Consider the following 20,624-nt stretch of genomic DNA (forward strand, 5'->3'; position numbering starts at 1 on the left):
TCGTGCGTTGGGGGGGATTCGGCCATGGCGCCGTCGTGGGTTTGGGCGCCGTCTGGGTCCGGTCGGCAGGGGGTGAGGAAGAGATTGGTGTGATCGTCGATATAGGCGTGGACGGCTGAGGGCTCGCAGTCCCGATGGGGCGATGGTTCATCGCAGCCGTTGGTAGTGAGACCAACAGTCCGGATCCTATCATGTCATACCCCTTCGCCATGTTCAGTCAGGGCCGTCGATTTGGATCTAGCGGATGAGGTTAAATCTAAGGCAATAATATCCCCATCGTTGAATCCCGATCTAGCGGTTCTGGTCGCATGCTTATTCCTCCGCGGTAGGATGTAATCGTGGTCGTCCACTCGTGATCTGGCGGCCAGAAACGAAGGGTACCCCTTCGGCCAGTTGGTTTAACAAAAGAGCCCTCGGATTTTGTTGGATTCAACCCACAGTCCGGGCAGTGGAAGTCTGAGCCTTAGAAATATTTGCGCGATGGCTCTTGGCGTTTGTTTTAATTATGTGCTCGATCCAGGAAATAAAAAATCCAGTAAAAGTAATTAGAAAATGATTTTTATTATGAAAACAAATGCAAGAATTTTTTTAATTCATATAAAATTCATAGTAATTCCAAATTGAGTCATTCCAGTTCCTATCATTTTATAATATTATTGTTTATCAAATAGTGCCACTGATTTGACATGAAAGCCACTTTAAAATTTATTTCCTAATTAAACCCATATCAAATACGTAAAACCTTAGGAAAATCATAACTTCTCTGTTTTAACTCCGATTTGATCTGTTCGAGTTGCGTTAGTCTCGTATAAATATTTACTACGCATTAACAACATTTATTATAACACGTCTCATTCTTTTATAATTAGATCTTTATTTAACCTATGTTGGTTAGTCTTGTTAATCTACTTACCCTTATAATCTACTAAAATATGATCTATGGTCAATTTATAATTTAGATTAAAGTTGAATTAATTACTACTTTAGGTTACCTTTTCTCTGTAAATTATAAAATAAACATAGAACCTGGTGTTAATCATTTAACCACATCATAACTTGATGACCACGACTCCGATCTTAGTAGTTCTCGATCCCACGATCTCGTAGCTTCGTGTAGATCATTATTATTCAGTTTGTACTTATGTTTGGTGTGATGTTAATTTTGTATATACCATGTTTGTTTGTATTGCTACGACTAGCAGCGAGATCACGAGGATCCAAAGAATCACCCTGGTAACTGGAATCTCAAGTGCGAGGCAAGTTGTGCCCTTGATCACATTTATTACCCAATAATGTTCTTTAATATCACTTATTCAATGCATAGGTTTAATTTTGATGGGACCCAATAGGTCACCCTAGTCTATTTATCATTTTTCCTTGATTACCCCTGAATCATTTGGGTAGGTATGCTATTGCTCTATATGGTTTTGGGATTAATATTTTATTATATCCATGTTCCAATTATTTCGTTATGTTATTTATGTTCATGATAAGATCATTATGTTAATTGGAACATGGAGCGACCACCCGGGAAAACAGTGCTACCACAAGGGTTTAATGGGACGCCCTTGGCTGATTAACTAGGAAAGCTAGTGGATGACCACCTTACCCGAAAGGGGCAAGGGCAGTAGGGGAGTGGTTAGTGTAGGGAGGTTCTTGGGTTGATTTTGCTGCGATGGCGGTCGGGCGAGGGATTCCTGCACTGGAGCTTCCTATAAAATGTAGCGGGTTTTCCTAAAGCTAGTGGAACTTTGTAAAGGCCTCGTAGTGTTACCCTGCCTCGCTTCCTTGGTAGAGATGTATGGTATTCATGACCCCTTGGCAGATGGGTAACACGGCTTGTGGGTAAAGATGTGCAACCTCTGCAGAGTGTAAATCTGGTATACTAGCCATGCTCACGGTCATGAGTAGCTCGGACCCTCACATGATTAATCTATGGAACTAAAACTCAATTTCAATTTGTCATTTGCATTTGCATGGGATTATTCATTAATTTTGTTCTATTATTTGTTATGGTTTGGTATTTACTTACATCTAGTAATTGCTAATAAAAGTTTGACCAACATTAAAAGCAATGCTCAGCTTTAACCATTTTCTTTGATAAGCCTTACACTTCATGAGCTCCCACCTTTGGTGAGTTCATGCCACATTATTCCCCACAACTTGTTGAGCGATAAACATGTGTGAGCTCACCCTTGCTGTCTCACACCCCCCACAGGAGAAGAACAGGTGGATCAAGTGGAGCCACACATCGAGTAGTTCGATTTGATCTAGGTGGCGTCTCCCAGTTGACTTTCTAGCGCCAAGGATGGATTTTAGATCCTGTTATATTTATCTTTTATTTTTGTAAGTCTTCCGCTATGTAATAAGTACTCTGATTATATTGTGACATTTATCTCTATACACTCTGTTATTATATATGTTGTCTTCTTTGGCGCATGTATGAGTTGCACCCGGCTTTGTCCCTTAAAGCCCGGGGTGTTACAAATCATTTGCACATCAAGTGAAGATCGGATTTCCTCTCAAGATTGGGTTGGTGTTTCTTTTCTTGTCCACATCTTCATTGCCCACAGAATGCTTGGATCATCACCATTTTCATATCCAATAGCTTCATCATTGCTTATGTTTCCAGTTTTCCTAATTTATGGGCGTTGCGACTTGCACGCCAGCTACTTGTGTGGCATCCTGTAAGTTTCTTGAACCCTGCTCCATAGAACTATTTAAGTCGTGTAGTTAAGACAAGAATAGTGGCATCGTGACATGGTTCTCAATCTTATTTTTACAGTTCTTTTTTTCCTTGTGTTCCTATTCCAGTAAATACTTATCCTATCTTGCAGGAGGATCGGCTAAGTGTCGATGAAGCACTAAATCATCCTTACTTCCAGGAGCCAATGTAATGTAAGGAGAGGAGATTAGTGATAACTAACCGACGAATCTTCAGCTCGGTCCTTTCAAGTTCAAGCCGCGTGCATTTGGTCAGAGGAATTCATGAATCGTTTGTAATTTACCATCCTAGCTGTGTCATAAAGATGTTGTGAATATAACATAACATGAAGTAAAAGATAGTAGCATATGTGAAATTACATGTGTAACGACCGCAAGAGGAAGCAGTGGAGGGGGAAAGGGTCGAGGTGTGTCTCTACTGACGTGGAACTGAGCAAGTGAGGGCGCCCCACGTATCGTAAAGATCAAATACTAGCACCAACACCTGCTCCCCGCGCGTTGGTGACACATAACTAGTAAAAACAATAAAGAACAATTGTTAGTCAAACACAGGTCATAAGGTTTGTAGTATTGTGCCTTAACTACTACGGTTCGTGTTTCTTTATGTTTAATTTATAGAGGATAGTTATTATTAATATATATACTAATAATTTTGAATGGCTGAAGGCTATAAAATGATTGATTTTGTTCGCTCTCTTTCACTAGGTTTTTTTGAATGGCTGACCCATTAAAACACGACTAATCTCTCAGTAATTCTAATAAATAATGTCGGTACCTCGAAACTAGGGTACCCACTCCTACTGTGTCAAAGGTAGATACCCGTGTGATTACCTATAGTCGTGTACTGAGGAACTGAGCAGCGCCGTGGTCTGCATCACATTATTTATTTGCATTTTGCATCCACGTAATAAGGCAGCACAAGGTTCATTCTACATGAACAAGGCAGCAGGCTGCCTCACAAGTCACAACTTTTAGATTTCTGAATCACAGATACTACTAGCTGCTACTAATGCAGCAACTTGAACGGGTTACATTTCCACAATCCTACAAATACAAGGATGGTGACGAAGATAAGAGCCAAAAAGAGCAACCGCACAACTGAACCAACCAATACGTGCACAGGCTCTGCTTGCCTTCTCTTTGTTCTCCCTTAGAGATGGTGGTGGTCTGACCACAATGCTCTGCTTCCATTTCGTATCAAGCTTCCTATACAATCTCTTGTTTATTCCTTGTTCAATTTCCCTCTCTGTTTTTGCCTTCTGTTCCTAAATAGCATATGCTTCTCTGCTTATGCTGAGCGGAGTGGGAAAAAAAAACAGTTTCAAATGTTGAGCGGGAGTGGGAAAAAAATCGGTTTTGTACGATACCTTCAGCTGGCGATCCACGGGAACGACGAGCTGGAAACCCTGATCAAGGCTACCATCGCCGCCAGCGGCGGCGGCGTCATCCCCCACATCCACAGGAGCTCATCGACAAGGCTGCCAAGGAATGAACGAGCAAACTCGGTGCTTTTTCATGTCGGTGGTTCTTAACACCTGAGAAAAACCTGCTGCTGCTGATACACATTAGATGGTACCCTACCCTGAAACCTCTTGTGGCTTCGCTCTTGTTGCGTTGTCAATCTGCTGATACACATTAGGCCTTGTCCGGTCATTCTTACACCCAATCCCACCATGGATTTTAATCCCACCTAAATATCCTATCCAAACCACATGGATTAAGATGAGATCGAACAGGCCCTTAAGGGCTGATTTGGTGATCAGGGATCCCCAGGGGAAGAAAACCTCTTACTATTCAAAATTGAATTGGAAGGCAGGCAGGCACTCACAGCTCTAAATGGAGGCAGGCAGGCACTCACAGCTTCTTGTCACTCATGTCCGCTCGCTTGCGCAGGCATGCTATTTTACCCAGAGACTACTCATTGTTCTTCATCCATCAGCTGATCCCAGATCTGTGGCATCAGTATTTCAGTGTTGTGAATCGGCCGGTGCATGAACTTAATCATTAATGCATATACTTATATGCTAACTGAACATGAATGAAAGTTATATGTTTCAAGTGCAAGTGCATAGTACAATAGATAGAAATGGCAGGTTTGTTTAAAACTTACATTTGCAGGTTTCAACAGCAATACACTAGTACTACCCAGCAGCAGGGTATCCACTTTGCCCTTACAAACCACAGCATTAGGCCAGACTGCCTTTGGTTGCAATCACTAATGAGGAAGAACGTTATCTATTTGTTAATGTAAACAGCACAATCCTACAAATACAAGAATGGCGACGAAGATAAGAGCCAAAAAGAGCAACCGCACAACTGAACCAACCAATACGTGCACAGGCTCTGCTTGCCTTCTCTTTGTTCTCCCTTGGAGATGGTGGTGGTCTGACCACAATGCTCTGCTTCCATTTCGTCTAATCTCATCTAATCCACATGTATTAAGATGAGAACGAACAGGCCCTTAAATGGAGGCAGGCAGGCACTCACCGCTTCTTGTCACTCATGTCCGCTCGCTTGCGCAGGCATGATATTTTACCCAGAGACTACTGATTGTTCTTTCATCCATCAGCTGATCCCAGATCTGTGGCATCAGTATTTCAGTGTTGTGAATCGGCCGGTGCATGAACTTAATCATTAATGCATATACTTATATGCTAACTGAACATGAATGAAAGTTATATGTTTCAAGTGCAAGTGCATAGTACAGTAGATAGAAATGGCAGGTTTGTTTAAAACTTACATTTGCAGGTTTGAACAGCAATATACTAGTACTACCCAGCAGCAGGGTATCCACTTTGCCCTTACAAGCCACAGCATTAGGCCAAACTGCCTTTGGTTGCAATCACTAATGAGGAAGAACGTTATCTATTTGTTAATGTAAACAGCTAAGGGTGTCCCTTCTCAAAGACAAGATGAGCAAACTAGACATGTAGATGAACATTACCCTGCTGGTCATGACGAACTGGGCGGCTCGGCCAGGGGCCAAAACAGGATTCAGCATGCTACATTATTCTTCATCACAATTCAGCAGTTATAACGTCATTCCTCATAAATGCAACATCGGCTGTGTTAACAGACATGATAAAACATGCTACAAGAGAGAATCGCACATCAGTTGTGTACGGGGAGCACATAGCTACATCAGCACCGGAACGAATATGCTTCAAAAAACATAAAACGCTCTGCATATATTGGATCAAAAGTAAATGAACATCTGCATATCAAGCAGGTCAAATGAGAAGAAAATCTTCCGAGAAAACATGAACATGAAGTAAACCAATGGTTTTAGTTAAGATCATATACTAGCTTAACTGTGACAGGTGCGTGCAAGGACTTATTCCAAAAAAAAAAATCAAAATATCAATCACGGACTGGCCTCTGCAAGAAAATGATACTTTGCAGGGAGAAATCTTATGTGTTCCCTACAAGTTCCTTTGCTTGAGAAGAGATCGACCAGCAACATTGTGGTTAAATGTTCAAGTGAGAAATTCCTCTCGTCAATCTTGGACAGGTAAGCTCCAGCCCTGACTATTTCATTTTTCTTTAGTAATTCCCTGACTACATGATTCAGCAATCGAGAATTGGGCTCACAGCCAGCATTCTGCATGGATGAAAACATATCTTCTGCCTCTTCCACCAATCCTTCTTTTATAAGATTTGTGATCATTATACTGTAAGTCACAACACTAGGCACCAGCCGACTTCTCGAGATAGAAGCAAACAGATCCTTAGCTTCTTCAACTCTCCTGGTTTGAAACATTCCATCTATCATGGTATTGAGAGTTATGATATTGATCTTTACATTCATTGCACGTAATTCTTTGAAAAGAAAGATTGCTTCATCAAAGCATCTATTTTTAAAAAGTCCACGAAGAACTATGTTGTATGTACATATGTCCATAGCGATACCACTTTCTGTCATTTCATGGAATTTCACCTTTGCAGGAACTGTTCTCCCGGCCTGAAATAACCCATCAATTATGATGCTGTATAAAATAGTTGAAGGCTTTATTCCCCTTTGCAGCATTTCTCTGAAAAGACTCAATCCTTCATCAATCCTTCCAATTTTACAATAGCCATTAACAAGTGTACAATACACTACAACGTTTGGTTCAATGCCAGCTGACACCATAGCATCAAATACTCTTAATGCTTTCTCCATCTTGCCAACAAGACAGTACCCATCCATCAGCATACTATACACCACAGCATCAGGATGCAGACCAACATTTACAGTTAAGTCAAATATATTTTGTGCGTCCATTACCCTTCCCAGTTTGCAAAGGTTGTTAATTATCGAACTGAAGAAAACAATGTCAAGATGCATGCCATTATTCATTATTTCCGAAATCAATTCCTTGGCTTTCAGTAAACTACCATGAGTACAAAAACCTTGAATCAGGCAATTGTATGCATATTTATCAGGTGCTACTCCTTGATCAATCATCTGATTAAATTTTTCCATAGCATCATCCATCTTACCGATTCTGCAGAGGGCAGCAATCACTGTCCTATAGGTTACCACATCAGGTTTCACTCCATGGTCTCTCATTTCATTGAAGATGATCATAGCCTTATCTAGCATTCCACAGTTTGCATATGCCTTGATCAGCACATTAAAAGTATAAAAGTCAGGTGCAATACCGTCACCTAGCATCAAATCGAAGAGATCTGTCATATCAACTAAACATCCTTTAGTAGCGTACCCGTTGAGCATAATATTGTAGGAGAAAACATCAGGATTTTGGCCCTTCATTGCCATTGTGTCAAAAACATCTCTAGCTTCCTTGATTTTTCCATACTTGCAAAGGGAACCCATCAACATGCTCAAAGTAACAACATCTGGTAAGATGCTGTGTCTTCTCATTTCTTTAAATACCCTAACTGCCTCCTTCCACTGTCCTGTGGAGGAGTATCCATATATCAAGTTATTATATGTCCAGTTATTTGGCAGAACACGTTTATTGACCATTTGTCGAAGGAAAGCCTCTGCCTTGTCCATTGCTCTTGCCTTACACAGGGCATGGACCACAGAGTTATAAGTCACTAAATCAGGTGGAATGCCCCGCTGTACCATTTCTTTGAATAGATCACATGCTTTATTTACGTCACCCTCCTTAAAAAAGCCGTCGATTACTGTATTGTAGGCAACCACGTTGGGCGAGCAGACAGCTCCCCCTTCAGCCATCATCCGTAGCAAATCATCTGCCTGGCCACTCTTTCCTTGGTCGCAGAGGCTCTTCAGAAGTATGCTGTACGAGAAAACATCGGGCACACAGCCCAACTCAGGCGTTCTGTGGAGAAGGATGTCCAAAGCCTCGTCTGTCCGCTTCGCTTCACAAAAGCCCTCGAGAAGGTGGTTAGCGATGATGATATTGACGCGCAAGCCTGTCCTGAGGAGCTGGCCGAAGAACGCCAGCGCTAGCTCTGGGCGGTGCGCGCGGGTGCAGCAGTCCATGAGGATGGCGTAGGTGTGGGATGTGGGGGACAGCACCCGCGGTCCTTGAGCCCGAGACGCCGCGCGGTTGAAGAGCGCGACGGCGAGGGCAGGGCCACTCCTGCAGGCGGCGGAGGACGGCGCACGCGCGAGCGCCGCGAGGAAGCCGTTCAGATCGCGCTCGAGAACGGGCGTGCCTCGACGCTGCAACTCGTCGAGCAGGTCGTGTGCTTCCTCAGGGCGGAGCGTCCCCTCCCGCACGCGCGCCGTGGCGGCGGCGAGGCGGCGGCAGCGAGGAGGATGCGGCGGCGGCGAGGAGGAGGATGCGGCGGCGGTGGAGACGGCGGATGAGATGCGGGCACATGACGGCATTGCCGCGCTGGGGGTGGGGGATTTTTTGGGCGTCCGGGTTCCTCCCTCCCTCGTCATTCAGTGGTTATTACTCAAACACCCGACTACTGACGGGGATCATTATCCAATTCCTGTTATAGACCTAACAAGCAGGCAGCCATGTTTTTGGTGGTAGGGATGAAAACGGGACGAGATTACCCAAAGGGTACCGAATACGGGTACTCATAATACTCGGTTTTTCGGGTACCGGATACGGATAATTATGTATATAGGTCGGATATGAATACTAACCGGATATACATCAGTTGGATATGGATATGATACAGGATGACCACTATCCGATAAATACCCGGGAAGTACGGGTAGGATACGGCTACCCGATTAGCAGATACCCAGCTTCAGTTCCAGCGTGTGGACCATTTCCAGTGCAAGCCACTAGCCCGCTAGGCGCGTTTCAATTTTCACTCCTGTCCTTCAAGCGGTCAAGCCCAATCAGCCAGCCCATGCACATGGCACATTCGAAAAATTGTGCTCAAGTACGGGTAGGATATGAGATGACCTAGTATCCATCCGTATCCGCCACATTTTCACCCCTATGTGGTGTCCCCAAATATTCCCGTGAGCAGCAGATGCCTTTTGTCCGTCCAGTCCAACTCGCCATCGTCCGTCCCATAGCTAAATTGTGATCAACGTGATGCCGACACAATTAGCCATGTTTTTACTTATCGCTCACTAGTCTCCAACCCCAACCCGACTTAATTGTGTTCACCTGTACTACTAGCACACGCTAACTAATTAAACTTTAATATATAGTAATGGGTTTTGACAGGAGCCGATGTGATTGCAACGGAGGATTTAATTTCGGATCGGAGATGACGACAGAAAGCTTCCTAGCTGATGCTGATTCCTAGGCCGCCGCACGGAAGATGCCGCCTCCCTGCTATTTGGTCTCTCTCTGTCTCTCTCTATCTTGACCATATATACGACCAAGCCAAGGCACAAGCACAACGCCCTAGAGTAGAGGCTGAGCTGCATATATCACCGAGCACCCTCTCTCTCTCTGTTCCCCTCCCTCGCTCGACATGGAGGTCGCCGCCGCCACTTGTACGCTCCTTGCTGCCGTCGCCCTACCAGTTTCGTCCTCAGCAGCAGCAGCACGCTCTGCGACGAAACAGAGCTACTCGAGGAGGAAGACGACGGCCGTGCGAGCCGTCATGGCGAGGCCGCATCAGGTGCCGCCGCCTGCCACCGCCACCGCCACCACGTACCGCGACAACTGGTTCGACAAGCTGGCCATCGGGTACCTGTCCCGGAACCTTCAAGAAGCTTCTGGTACGTACGCAGTACGCACAGCACACTTGTTGCGCCCTGCACACGCTGCACACAGCACCGGCTGCTAGCGATCCAAATCTTTGTGCTGCATGCATGTCAATGGTCGATCGGTCGACCCTTCTTGGTGGATCCGCCATGTAACTAATAAGCGACTGCATGCACGCGATGCATGTAGATTATATCGCTTGTAGCAGCTGGGTCGACTAATATAACAACTAGCGTACTTGATGTCTACTTTATTGGGTTTTTTTAAGCTGGTGTCATCGGTTTTAATGGTATCCTCATTTTTATCATTAGTCATGTTTTTTTCAGTTTTACCTTTCTGCTCTATATATAACACTAGAAGGTTAAAACTGAGAAAAAAAAACACGACTAAGTTTTAAAAACGAGGACACCAACAAAACTAAGGACACCAGCTTAAAAAATCCTATTTTATTTTTCCATCTCTCTTGTAAAATTAATTCTGTGTCGACATAGCAGCTAGTAGCATATCTGGTTCATGCATATGTTGTCTGTTGTATTGTGTGCATGCATTGCAGGGATGAAGAACAGAAAGGACGGCTACGAGGGCCTGATAGAGGCGGCCCTGGCCATCTCCGCGCTGTTCAGGGTTGACCAGCAGTGGGACACTGTGGCCAGCGCTCTCCAACGGGCCTTCCCCAGCTACATCCTCACCATGGCAAGTATATATATATACACACACTTGATTTTAACATATACACATGCTGCCTGCGAGCAAAGCTATTGCAAAACAAGATTATAAAAATAAATAAAACTCTTTCGTCACGAAAGGAAAAAAGAAAAAAAGAAAAGAAAGAAAGCCTACACATTAAAGTAGGGCCAGGGGTTCTTTGAATATAATAAAAAGGTGGATTTTGGTTGCGTTTTTATTTCCTTACCTGACTGTTGCATGCATATGCAGATCAAGGTGATGATGCCACCCTCTCGATTCTCGCGGGAGTATTTCGCCGCCTTCACCACGGTGTTCTTCCCTTGGCTCGTCGGACCATGTGAGGTATAATTAAAATAACTAGAGTATTTCTTTCTTCCCAGAATAGCCTGCACTGCAGTGCACAGAGTATCGTTAGTTTAAGGGTTAATTAATGCGGAGCATGCACCAAGTGCATGCATGTAGTAGTAGTAGAGTAGTGGAGAATGCAGTAGTAGTCATGCAATGCAATATGGTTTTTTTTTTTCCTTTTTCTTTGCGTTCTTACATATACATATGCGTCCCCATAAAGGTTGTGCGAGTAATCATTGTGTCACCGAACATTTGCAAGGTCAGGGAATCCCAAGTGGATGGAAGGGAAGAGAGGAACGTGGTCTACATACCCAAATGCAGGTACTAAATTCTCGTCATCCAGAAATTATTCTTTGGTTGAATAGAACCAAAAAAAAAGTTAAACATGCACGAATATATGTAACTGAACCACGATAATTAATTCTATCGTCAGATGTCCCATCACAAATACTGAATTAGCTGCTGTGTGTGAGATCGACAGGTTACGGTCCTGCACCATGAATTAGCTCAGCGTAAATTAAACCTTTTTGCAATAAATACGTCAATCTTTACTCAAGTAAAACCACTCGATCGGGGAAAAGGTAAGGAGGAACTACGGCTGGGATATGCAGCATGTACTACTACTGCCCCTCTGTCGTCGTAGCTGTGGCGATCTCACAATCCTACTCATACTCCACGAACTAGCTAGCTACAAAAATAGGGATGCACTTGAAAAAAAGGGGGGAGGAAACTACAGGATATATAGTGCAATACACAATTCTACCCATGCAGTGCAGCAGCTGCCACAAAAAGAAAAAAAAAACTAATAGCACGGTACAGGCATACCAAAAAATAAAAATAAAAAAATATTGGTCGAGAATTCCTGACCTTTTTTCTTCATTATCCTACTCTGACAGATTTCTGGAAAGCACCAACTGTGTCGGAATGTGCACGAACCTCTGCAAAATCCCATGCCAGAGGTTCATCCAGGATTCACTTGGCACGGCTGTCTACATGTCTCCCAGTAAGTTTTTTCCACACCTCCGCTTGGTCTTGTCCATGGAAACGATTACCCGATCGAGAGAATAACATGTACCGAGAGTAAAACTGCTTCCAAGTTTTGGATTCCAAGAAAAAAATAATCTGCTCCTGCCACTGACTAAAGCTGGGAGGAAAATTGATTTTTTTTCAGTGGACTGTCATTCAAGCCAGCAAAAAATTAACTGAAACTTCCCTTGGTCACAAGCCTAATTACTCTGTAGCTCAACATTACACAACTCGTCATGCTAGCTCTGAAACAGAATCTTAATGACTCTGAAAGCAACGCACCAAGATTCTCACATGGAAAAAAAAATAATACAGAAGTTAGTTTCATAATGTAAATCTATCTAATGATCCTGCCACGTACACCGTCTGAACTGAGACACTACACCTTTTTTTGGGCATGGGAATCACAAGGTGCCGTTTGGTGGACAGAAAAGACTGAAGTGGACCAACATGTCTGTAGGTTATAGAGCAATTGCAATCAATCTGTACAGAGAAAATAGGGTAGCTCTTACTTGTAACTCTTAGTGGAAAACTACTAGTAACAGAGACAAGTGTTGAGATGGTAGTGTCTATTCCAACCATTCCACAATTCAGTGCTTACCAAGTACAGTACAAGCACCTTGACTAGCCAGCATGTTTCAATGAACAAAGCATTAATCTCTCTTACTCCCCCCCAAGCAATTATTTCGAGCGTTGACTGATTCTTGGCGAATATTTCAAGCACACAAATCATTGTATCAAGGTCAAAAGATGTTGACATTTAATAACATCGGTCCAAATAATTGGACACCAGTTTGTGTTGGACATTACTAGGCACTCCTTTTGTCATGTCAAGTTGCTATCACCGATAAGTGGTAACAGCCATGAATGTTAGCTTAATGGCACCGATTATGATCTACAGGCTTATCTTCACTACTTTGTCCATTCTTATATATTGCAAAGCAGTGTTTTAAACCTTACTAAATTATCTCTGTATCTGATCCATACCAAAAAAAAAAAGAGGATATTAGCTTATGTTCTGTTCTAATAAGCCCTTTCTCAGGGATAATGGAACTTACTGTACTATATTACCACTGTTCAGATTTTGAGGACATGAGCTGCGAGATGATCTTTGGACAGCAACCACCTGAAGATGATCCAGCACTGAAGCAGCCCTGCTTCCGGACAAAATGTAAGCCTGCACTGAGATATCTGTACAGATTTAATCATATTTCCTCTTAAACTTCTCATACCCTTTATTTAATCTATATGCAGGCATCGCAAAGCAGAATCATCAAGTGAATTGCTCTATTTGATTTGAGAGGAAGTGGATATGTAAATTACTATACTACTATCAGTGGAAATTCCCAAAATTACATGCTTTCATGTTTATTCCCTTAGTAAGCAGCATCAGTTTCATAGATTCTTTTTACTTGAAAACATAGCAGAAGGCAATTCTAGTATACGTCAAATTGTTAGGAAACTGGTTGCTGATCAAGAGGATTGAAGAGGAAACACAAGATATGCCTTTGGAAAATGCACAGGATTTTAGTGAATCCCTTGTAAGAAAGATATATTAAAGAAGTGTGAAGAATGGAATTACCCATACCAGAAAGTTTCATGTTAATTGAGGAAACTAAACTAGATAAGAAAAGTAGGCTAGACCAAATAATAGATGTAAACTAAACAAAAGAATATGTTTTATGGTATTTTTATGTATCTCAAGCTAATGGTGCAGAGATATAACGTGCTCCACCTAGATGGTGACCAGTATTAATAGAGGTTTTAAAGTCGTCTGACTAATCATGATTAGTCGGCCTCATCGCTAGAGGGAGCTTGATTAGGGCCTCCGACTCGATTAGAGTGACTACGAAGCGATTAGTCGTCCGACTAGGTATAGTCATTGACTAGTTTTGCCTGTTTTGGGCCACTAATCCGGTCTCTATTACATGGGCTAGCCCACCATCTGTACAGCACCAATACTGTTTTGCCCTACTTGTTCCAATATTGTACACACATTACGCAGCGCACAGTCGCGCTCGCGCGTGCACCCTTCTCCAGCGCCGCCGCACCTTCTCCATCGCCGCTGCCCTCCTCTCCTGCCGCCCTGCTATGCTCCGGCGGCCCTCTGCTCGAGCGTCAGCTGCGCCCCCTCCATCACGCAGAGGCTCTAGTATGTAGAGGCCCCCCACTAGCGCTGTTTTGCAAAATATAAATAGCACATAGTATACTGTTATCAGACCCATTAGTTTCTGCCTTCCGCAGCTATATGCACTGTAGAGGCCCCCCACTAGCGCTGTATGCAACACTATCTCTACTCTTCAAAACTTCCTCCACTATCTTATCAGACCCATTAGTTTCTGCCTTCCGCAGCTATCCTCCCAACCCAGTAGGCCACTACAGCAATGTCCCTAGGACATCTCTTGATCTCGCATACCCAGTCAAGAAATCTTGGGTCCGCCACTGAATCAGTGTGCTGCTGAAATCAGTGTACTGCTGTCCTGCTACAGCTAGTGTACTGTTATATTGCAGCCCTGCTACAACTTTATATATTGATATATACATATGGTCTTGTTATAGGTGGACGACTATAGGACGACTAGGAGTCGACTAGACTCGACTAATCGAGCAAATCGATGACTAATCGTGATTAGTCACCTTATCGGTGCTCAGACGACTAGAGTCGACTAGCCGACTTTAAAACCTTGGCACTGAATCAGTGTGCTGCTGAAATCAATATACTGCTATCCTGCTATAGCTAGTGTATTGTTGTATTGCAGTCCTGCTACAACTTTATACATTGATATATACATATGGTCTTATTATAGGTGGACGACTAGGAGTCGACTAGACTCGACTAATCGAGCAAATCAACGACTAATCGCGATTAGTCACCTTATCGGTGCTCAGGCGACTAGAGTCGACTAGCCGACTTTAAAACCTTGTAATAGACTGTCAAATAGAATACCAACATAGAACAGTAACTGCTGTTAAGGCCCATTAGGCCCAGGCCTACTGGCTATATATATTACCTACAGTCCTTAGGGACTAATATCAATTATCAATCCCAAGGTTAGTAACATGGTAACAGAGCAGGTTACGAAACCCTAATTTTTTAGCCGCCGTCGCGGCTGTCCTCCGCCCTATCGCCGCTGCAGCTCTTCCCCATCCAGCCGCCGTCGCGGCTGTCCTCCGTGCTACCGCCGTCGCGGATCTTCTTCATCTAGCCGTCACCGTCGCGGATCTGTCGCCGTCGCGGATCTACCTCACCGCTGCCGCCGCGGCGTCCTCTGTGCGCGGAACGCTGCTGCCGCGCCGTCCTCTGTACGCGGGCCCGTTTTCCGTGCGCGGATCTCCCCCATCTTGCCGCCGTCGCGGACCACCGCCGCCGCGCCGTCCTCTGTGCGCGGATCGCCACCACCGCGCCTTCCTCTATGCGCGGATCCTTGCCGTCGTCGCGGACCACCACCGCCGCGCCGTCCTCTGTGCGCGGATCGCCGCCGTGGCGCCTTCCTCTGTGCGTGGATCGCTGCCGCCGCGCCCTTGCCGCCGTCATCCCGCACTGCGCCATCTTCGTCCAGGAGTACCTGCAGTCTTCGTCCCGCACTGCGCCATCTGCGTCTGGGAGCGCCTGCAGTCTTCCCTGCCGTTGTCCAGGCCGCGCAGTCTTCTCTGTGCGCGGTCCCTGCCGTCACGCGCCATCTGCGCGCGGTCCCTGCCATCTTCGGTCAGATCTGCTGGTCTGCTGCGCCGTTCTGCCGTCTGCAGAGCTGCTGCGCCCTGCTGTTCTGCGCTGTCAGCGCGCAGCAAAGGGTGTCCCGGTCAGATCTGCTGCGCCGTACTGCCGTCTGCTTCTGCGTCGCACGCAGCACTGTTCATCCGCTGCTCCCACTAGGGATTTTGGTACCTTGCACCCAGTCTGCTTCAGATCTGTTAATTCTCACTGTTTTCTTACTCTGCAATATGTCGGCTAACGCTATCGTTGTCAATATTATGCTTGATGGGCAGAATTATCCAGAATGGGCCTTTTGTGTCCAGACTGCATTAAGAGGTCACGGTTTACTGTTTCATTTGACTGAAGATTCTCCAGTTTTAGCAGCTGATAGAAGCAATGCTGCTGCAATCAAGACTTGGCAGATCAATGATGGCAAGGTAATGGCTGCAATTGTAAACAGCACTAAACCAACTATGATTATGAGTCTGTCCAAATTTACCACTGCTCAGGCTATCTGGTCACATCTGAAGGATCGGTTTGTTCAGGATAGCGGTGCTCTTTTACATACCCTTATGCAGCAGACTCACGTAATTGAGCAACATGATATGTCCATTGATGAATATTATTCCGCCTTTGATCGTCTTATGAGTGCATTGACCTCCATGGTGCCCGCCTGTACAGTTGTGCCTTGCCCAGCTCATAAGTTCATTGAGAAGTTCTTTACCTATAGATTTGTTATGGGAGTTCGATCTGAATTTGATTCTCTTCGTGCAAGGCTGCTTCACAGTTCAGATACTCTCACCATGGCTCAGGCATTGTCCGAATTGCTTGCTGAAGAGACTCGTTTGAAGTCTATGTCCTCTATTACTGGTCTGAGTTCTCACAGTGTGTTGGCTGTTGCTCAGAGGTCTAGGAACACCTCCTTTCAGCCTTGTGAACATTGTAAAAAGACCACTCATCGGTCTGAGAACTGCTTTGCTAAGTTTCCAGAGAAGCTGGCTGATTTTCGTGTCCGTCGTGCTACTCGTGGTCGTGGTACAGGACCATCTCCTAGAGGCTCAGTTGCGGTTGCTGCTACTTAATCTGCTGGTGCTTTGTCATCATCCTGGGTTCTTGATTCTGGAGCTTCCTTTCATATGACATCTGATCAGTCACGGTTGGCGTCTACTACACCTGTCACCGAGGGTACTTCTGTTCAGAATGCTGATGGTACATTATGTCATGTCACCCACAAAGGTTCTCTTTCTGATCCAACTTTTACTGTCCCAAATATATTTTTTGTACCTCAGTTATCCATGGATCTACTATCAGTTGGTCAAATTACCGATCACAATTGTTTTGTTGGATTTGATGACTCGTCTTATTTTGTACAGGATCGCAAAACAGGGGATGTGATTGGGACTGGCCGTCGCCGTAAATCTTCGCCTCGCCTCTACATCTTGGACACTTTGCTTCTTCCTTCATCCCCTACCACTACACCTCATGTGCTCGCTGCTTCAGGCCCCACGACGTCATTCGCCCAGTGGCATCATCGTCTGGGTCACTTATGTGGATCCCGTCTGTCTACTCTAATAAAGTCAGGATGTTTAGGCTCTACTCATGTTTAGTTTTCATTGTAAAGGTTGTCATCTTGGAAAACAAATACAACTTCCATATTTTACTAGTAATTCCCATTCTACTAAACCTTTTGATCTTATTCACTCTGATGTTTGGGGTCCAGTTCCGTTTGTTTCTAAAGGTGGTCATAAATATTATGTCATTTTTATTGATGATCATTCTCGTTATACTTGGATTTACTTCATGAAACGCCGCTCGGAATTGCCTTCTATTTACAAGTCCTTCACTCGCATGGTTCACACCCAGTTTTCTGCTACTATTAAAAATTTTCGTTCATATTCTGGTGGTGAATTCCTATCTGATAATTTTCGCCAGATATTGACCATAGAGGGTACTCTAGCTCAACTTTCTTGTCCTGGTGCTCATGCCCAAAATGGTGTTGCTGAACGCAAACACCGTCATATTATTGAGAGTGCTCGTACTCTTTTGATATCTTCTTTTGTACCTCCACACTTTTGGAGTGAAACTGTTTCCACTGCCGTGTATCTCATTAATAGACAACCTTCATCTAAACTTTCTGGTAAATCACCGGGTGAAGTTCTTTTTGGGACTTCTCTACGATATGATCATCTTCGTGTATTTGGATGTATATGTTATGTCTTGTTACCACCACGTGAGCGGACTAAATTGACTGCTCAATCTGTAGAGTGTGTCTTCCTTGGATACAGTCCTGAACACAAAGGCTATCGTTGTTATGATCCATCTACTCGTCGTATTCGGATTTCTAGAGATGTGAGTTTCAATGAAAATCGCCCCTTCTTTCACAACCAGTCTACTCACTCAACCTATTATCCCACTGAATCCACTTCTTTTATGTGTCTTCCTTCCATTCCTGCATCTGAACCATCATCTTCTACATCCACATCTGATGTTCTCATTCCCATAACACCACCTTCCACCTCCACGTCATCCACCTCTTACTCTTCCAAACCACCTACATTCGTCGTTCCCGCTCTATTCCTACGGCTGGTCCTGATTCTGATCCTGTACCTGATTCTTGTACTAACAATAATGAGTTTAATGATGTTTTTAATCAGGGATACCGTCTTCGTGACCGTGGTACCATTGAACCTCCATATCGCTATGGTTTTCAACGGGCTGGTGTGGCAATTGTTGAACCCACTACATATCAGGAAGCTTCTGGGATTCTTGAGTGGCAGCTAGCTATGATTGATGAATTGGCTGCTCTTGAACGCACTGGTACATGGGATATTGTTCCTTTACCCTCGCATGCTGTTCCTATCACATGTAAATGGGTCTTCAAAGTTAAGACAAAATCAGATGGTTCCATTGAGAGGTATAAAGCTCGTCTTGTGGCCCGTGGTTTTCAACAGACTCAAGGACTTGATTATGATGAGACTTTTGCACCTATTGCGCATATGACTACTGTTCGAACCTTGATTGCACTTGCAGCCTCATCTTCTTGGACTGTATCCCAGATAGATGTCAAGAATGCTTTTCTTAATGGCGATCTACAAGAAGAAGTTTATATGCATCCTCCTCCAGAGGTTGATACTCCCTCAGGGCATGTTTGTCGTCTTCGTCGTGCATTGTATGGGCTGAAACAAGCTCCTCGTGCTTGGTTTGAGCGATTCATCTTTGTCATCACAGCTGCTGGTTTTTCTTCTAGTGAACATGATCCTGCATTGTTTGTTCATGTCTCTCCAAAAGGTCGTACTTTACTACTATTATATGTGGATGATATGCTGATTACAGGTGACAACTCAGAACATATTTCTCATGTCAAGCAACATCTTAGTAAAGAATTTCAGATGTCTGATTTGGGACCGCTTAGCTATTTCTTGGGCATTGAAGTTCAGCAGACTCAAAAAGGCTTTTATCTGTCTCAGTCCAAATATATACAAGATCTTCTAGATCGCTCTGGACTTACTGATACACGCACCGTTGCAACACCGATGGATATTCATTTAAAACTTCGTCCGAAGGATGGGACCCCACTAGCAGATCCAACTCGGACTTCAGCTTCATGCGTATTCAGATGCCACTTGGGCAAGTGATCCTGTTGACCGTTGTTCTACTACAGGTTATTGTATTCTCCTTGGGTCATCTCCCATTGCATGGAAATCCAAGAAGCAAGCGGCCATATCTCGTTCTAGTGCTGAAGCCGAACTTCGGGCACTTGCTACTACCACTGCTGAAATTATTTGGTTGCGCTGGCTCTTGGCTGATCTTGGTGTCTCTTGTGACACTTCTACACCTCTGTTATGTGATAACTTGAGCGCTATACAGATTGCTCATGATCCAGTGAAGCATGAACTTACTAAACACATAGGTGTTGATGCATCCTTTACTCGATCCCATTGTCAGCAGAAGACTATTGATCTTCAATATGTGCCCTCAGAATATCAATTGGCAGATTTCTTCACCAAAGCACAAACAAGAGCACAACATCAGTTTCACTTGATCAAACTCAGCTTCAGATCCTCCATTTCCAACTTGAGTTTGAGGAGGGGTGTTAAGGCCCATTAGGCCCAGGCCTACTGGCTATATATATTACCTACAGTCCTTAGGGACTAATATCAATTATCAATCCCAAGGTTAGTAACAACTGCCTTTTATGCACATGGAACGATATTGCATAGTGTTGATCCTTAAAAATAGCAGTAACAACTAGACCAAGATGGAAACCTTACCAACATATATAATCCATCTATTTCAGAAAGCATGAGTTTTAACTAACTCACAAGCGCTTAATATTGAATTTGGTAGCAATCTAGAGGATCTCTACATTCAGCTTGATAGTCTAGATGGTTATACATGTTTCTGTTCTTAATCCTGTCAAGGTACTCATTAATCACTGCAAACTCTCCTGATGTTTCACATAGTGTTGATCAAACTTGGACCCAAATCGTAAGTAAGACCAGGTAGGCAAGTACAATTTTGAAGTATGAAATGACACTAGAGGACTTTTGCTTAATATTAACACAAGTGATCTTTATATGGTACAAGAAATTCCAACTGAAATTCAAATGTTGATTCACACTTATTGATGTAATCATTTTTTAAAGAACATGCAAACATGCGAAAATCATACCTTCTAGCATGTATTGCAATCTTTAGCCACCTTCAGTCCAGCTACAGCCTGGTTTCAAGTCCAGTTCTTTTTGACAACGACATTCTCAGGACATCGTCAGCTTTGTCCCTTCTCCCAATTGAAACATAAATATCAGCTAGCATCTTATAGTTAGCTTTGCTTCCTGGATCCAAGGACAAGAGATTTCTAGTTTCTGCTTCACCAATCACCAACTCCCCCCAGTAACGTGAACTACTTAGTAATGTCCCCCACAATATAGGGTTTCTTGCATGTTCAGAGTGGGAACTCTGGATCAGGTGATATGCATCACTCAAGCGTCCAGTACGACAAAGCATATCAACAGCACATGAAACGTGCTCTATAACTG

General features: G+C 44.0%; 2 protein-coding genes and 1 long non-coding RNA gene across 17 annotated transcripts; 2 read left to right on the forward strand and 1 right to left on the reverse strand.

Moving 5' to 3' along the window:
* The first annotated feature begins 2,513 nt into the window (after positions 1–2,513).
* LOC103648109 (uncharacterized) lies at positions 2,514–3,088 on the forward strand. Its single transcript, XR_563255.4, has 3 exons — positions 2,514–2,532; positions 2,633–2,687; positions 2,838–3,088. It is a non-coding gene; the product is annotated as an uncharacterized lncRNA (long non-coding RNA).
* Positions 3,089–3,594: 506 nt separating this feature from the next.
* Positions 3,595–20,624, reverse strand: LOC103648111 (protein Rf1, mitochondrial). 14 transcript variants are annotated; one of them, XR_004856531.1, is made up of 8 exons: positions 20,258–20,624; positions 11,733–13,068; positions 10,744–10,903; positions 5,669–5,815; positions 5,465–5,569; positions 4,835–5,305; positions 4,553–4,675; positions 3,595–4,423 (listed from the first exon to the last, which is right to left on the reverse strand). XR_004856531.1 is itself a non-coding variant. In XM_008673688.4 (1 exon), the coding sequence occupies exon 1, from the start codon at positions 8,588–8,590 to the stop codon at positions 6,089–6,091; it is 2,502 nt and encodes an 833-aa protein (XP_008671910.2). In that variant the 5' UTR covers positions 8,591–9,587; the 3' UTR covers positions 5,884–6,088. The 14 variants fall into 14 exon arrangements, 1 of the variants encoding a protein (XP_008671910.2); XR_004856532.1 differs by having other exon boundaries at positions 10,744–10,908; XR_004856529.1 differs by lacking the exons at positions 10,744–10,903; positions 11,733–13,068; positions 20,258–20,624 and having other exon boundaries at positions 3,595–3,989; positions 4,092–4,202; positions 4,306–4,423; ... (1 more) ...; positions 5,076–5,305; positions 5,669–8,666.
* LOC103648116 (beta-carotene isomerase D27, chloroplastic) lies at positions 9,513–13,476 on the forward strand. Of its 2 annotated transcripts, none has more exons than XM_008672616.4 (7): positions 9,513–9,844; positions 10,384–10,523; positions 10,767–10,859; positions 11,125–11,186; positions 11,762–11,868; positions 12,973–13,062; positions 13,146–13,476. In XM_008672616.4, exons 1-7 carry the CDS (start codon positions 9,595–9,597, stop codon positions 13,184–13,186), a joined length of 783 nt encoding a protein of 260 aa, XP_008670838.1. In that variant the 5' UTR covers positions 9,513–9,594; the 3' UTR covers positions 13,187–13,476. The 2 variants fall into 2 exon arrangements, 1 of the variants encoding a protein (XP_008670838.1); XR_002749985.2 differs by having other exon boundaries at positions 9,515–9,844; positions 11,130–11,186.

This window comes from Zea mays, chromosome 2 (genome assembly GCF_902167145.1).
Source record: "Zea mays cultivar B73 chromosome 2, Zm-B73-REFERENCE-NAM-5.0, whole genome shotgun sequence".
Lineage (NCBI taxonomy): Eukaryota > Viridiplantae > Streptophyta > Magnoliopsida > Poales > Poaceae > Zea > Zea mays.

Bases quoted from the DNA above. Each gene is read 5' to 3' on its own strand.
- LOC103648111 (XM_008673688.4), bottom strand. From the start codon at position 8,590: ATGACGAGGGAGGGAGGAACCCGGACGCCCAAAAAATCCCCCACCCCC.
- LOC103648116 (XM_008672616.4), top strand. From the start codon at position 9,595: ATGGAGGTCGCCGCCGCCACTTGTACGCTCCTTGCTGCCGTCGCCCTA. The intron at 9,845-10,383 runs GTACGTACGCAG...CATGCATTGCAG, and splicing joins GAACCTTCAAGAAGCTTCTG to GGATGAAGAACAGAAAGGAC. The intron at 10,860-11,124 runs GTATAATTAAAA...AACATTTGCAAG, and splicing joins GGCTCGTCGGACCATGTGAG to GTCAGGGAATCCCAAGTGGA.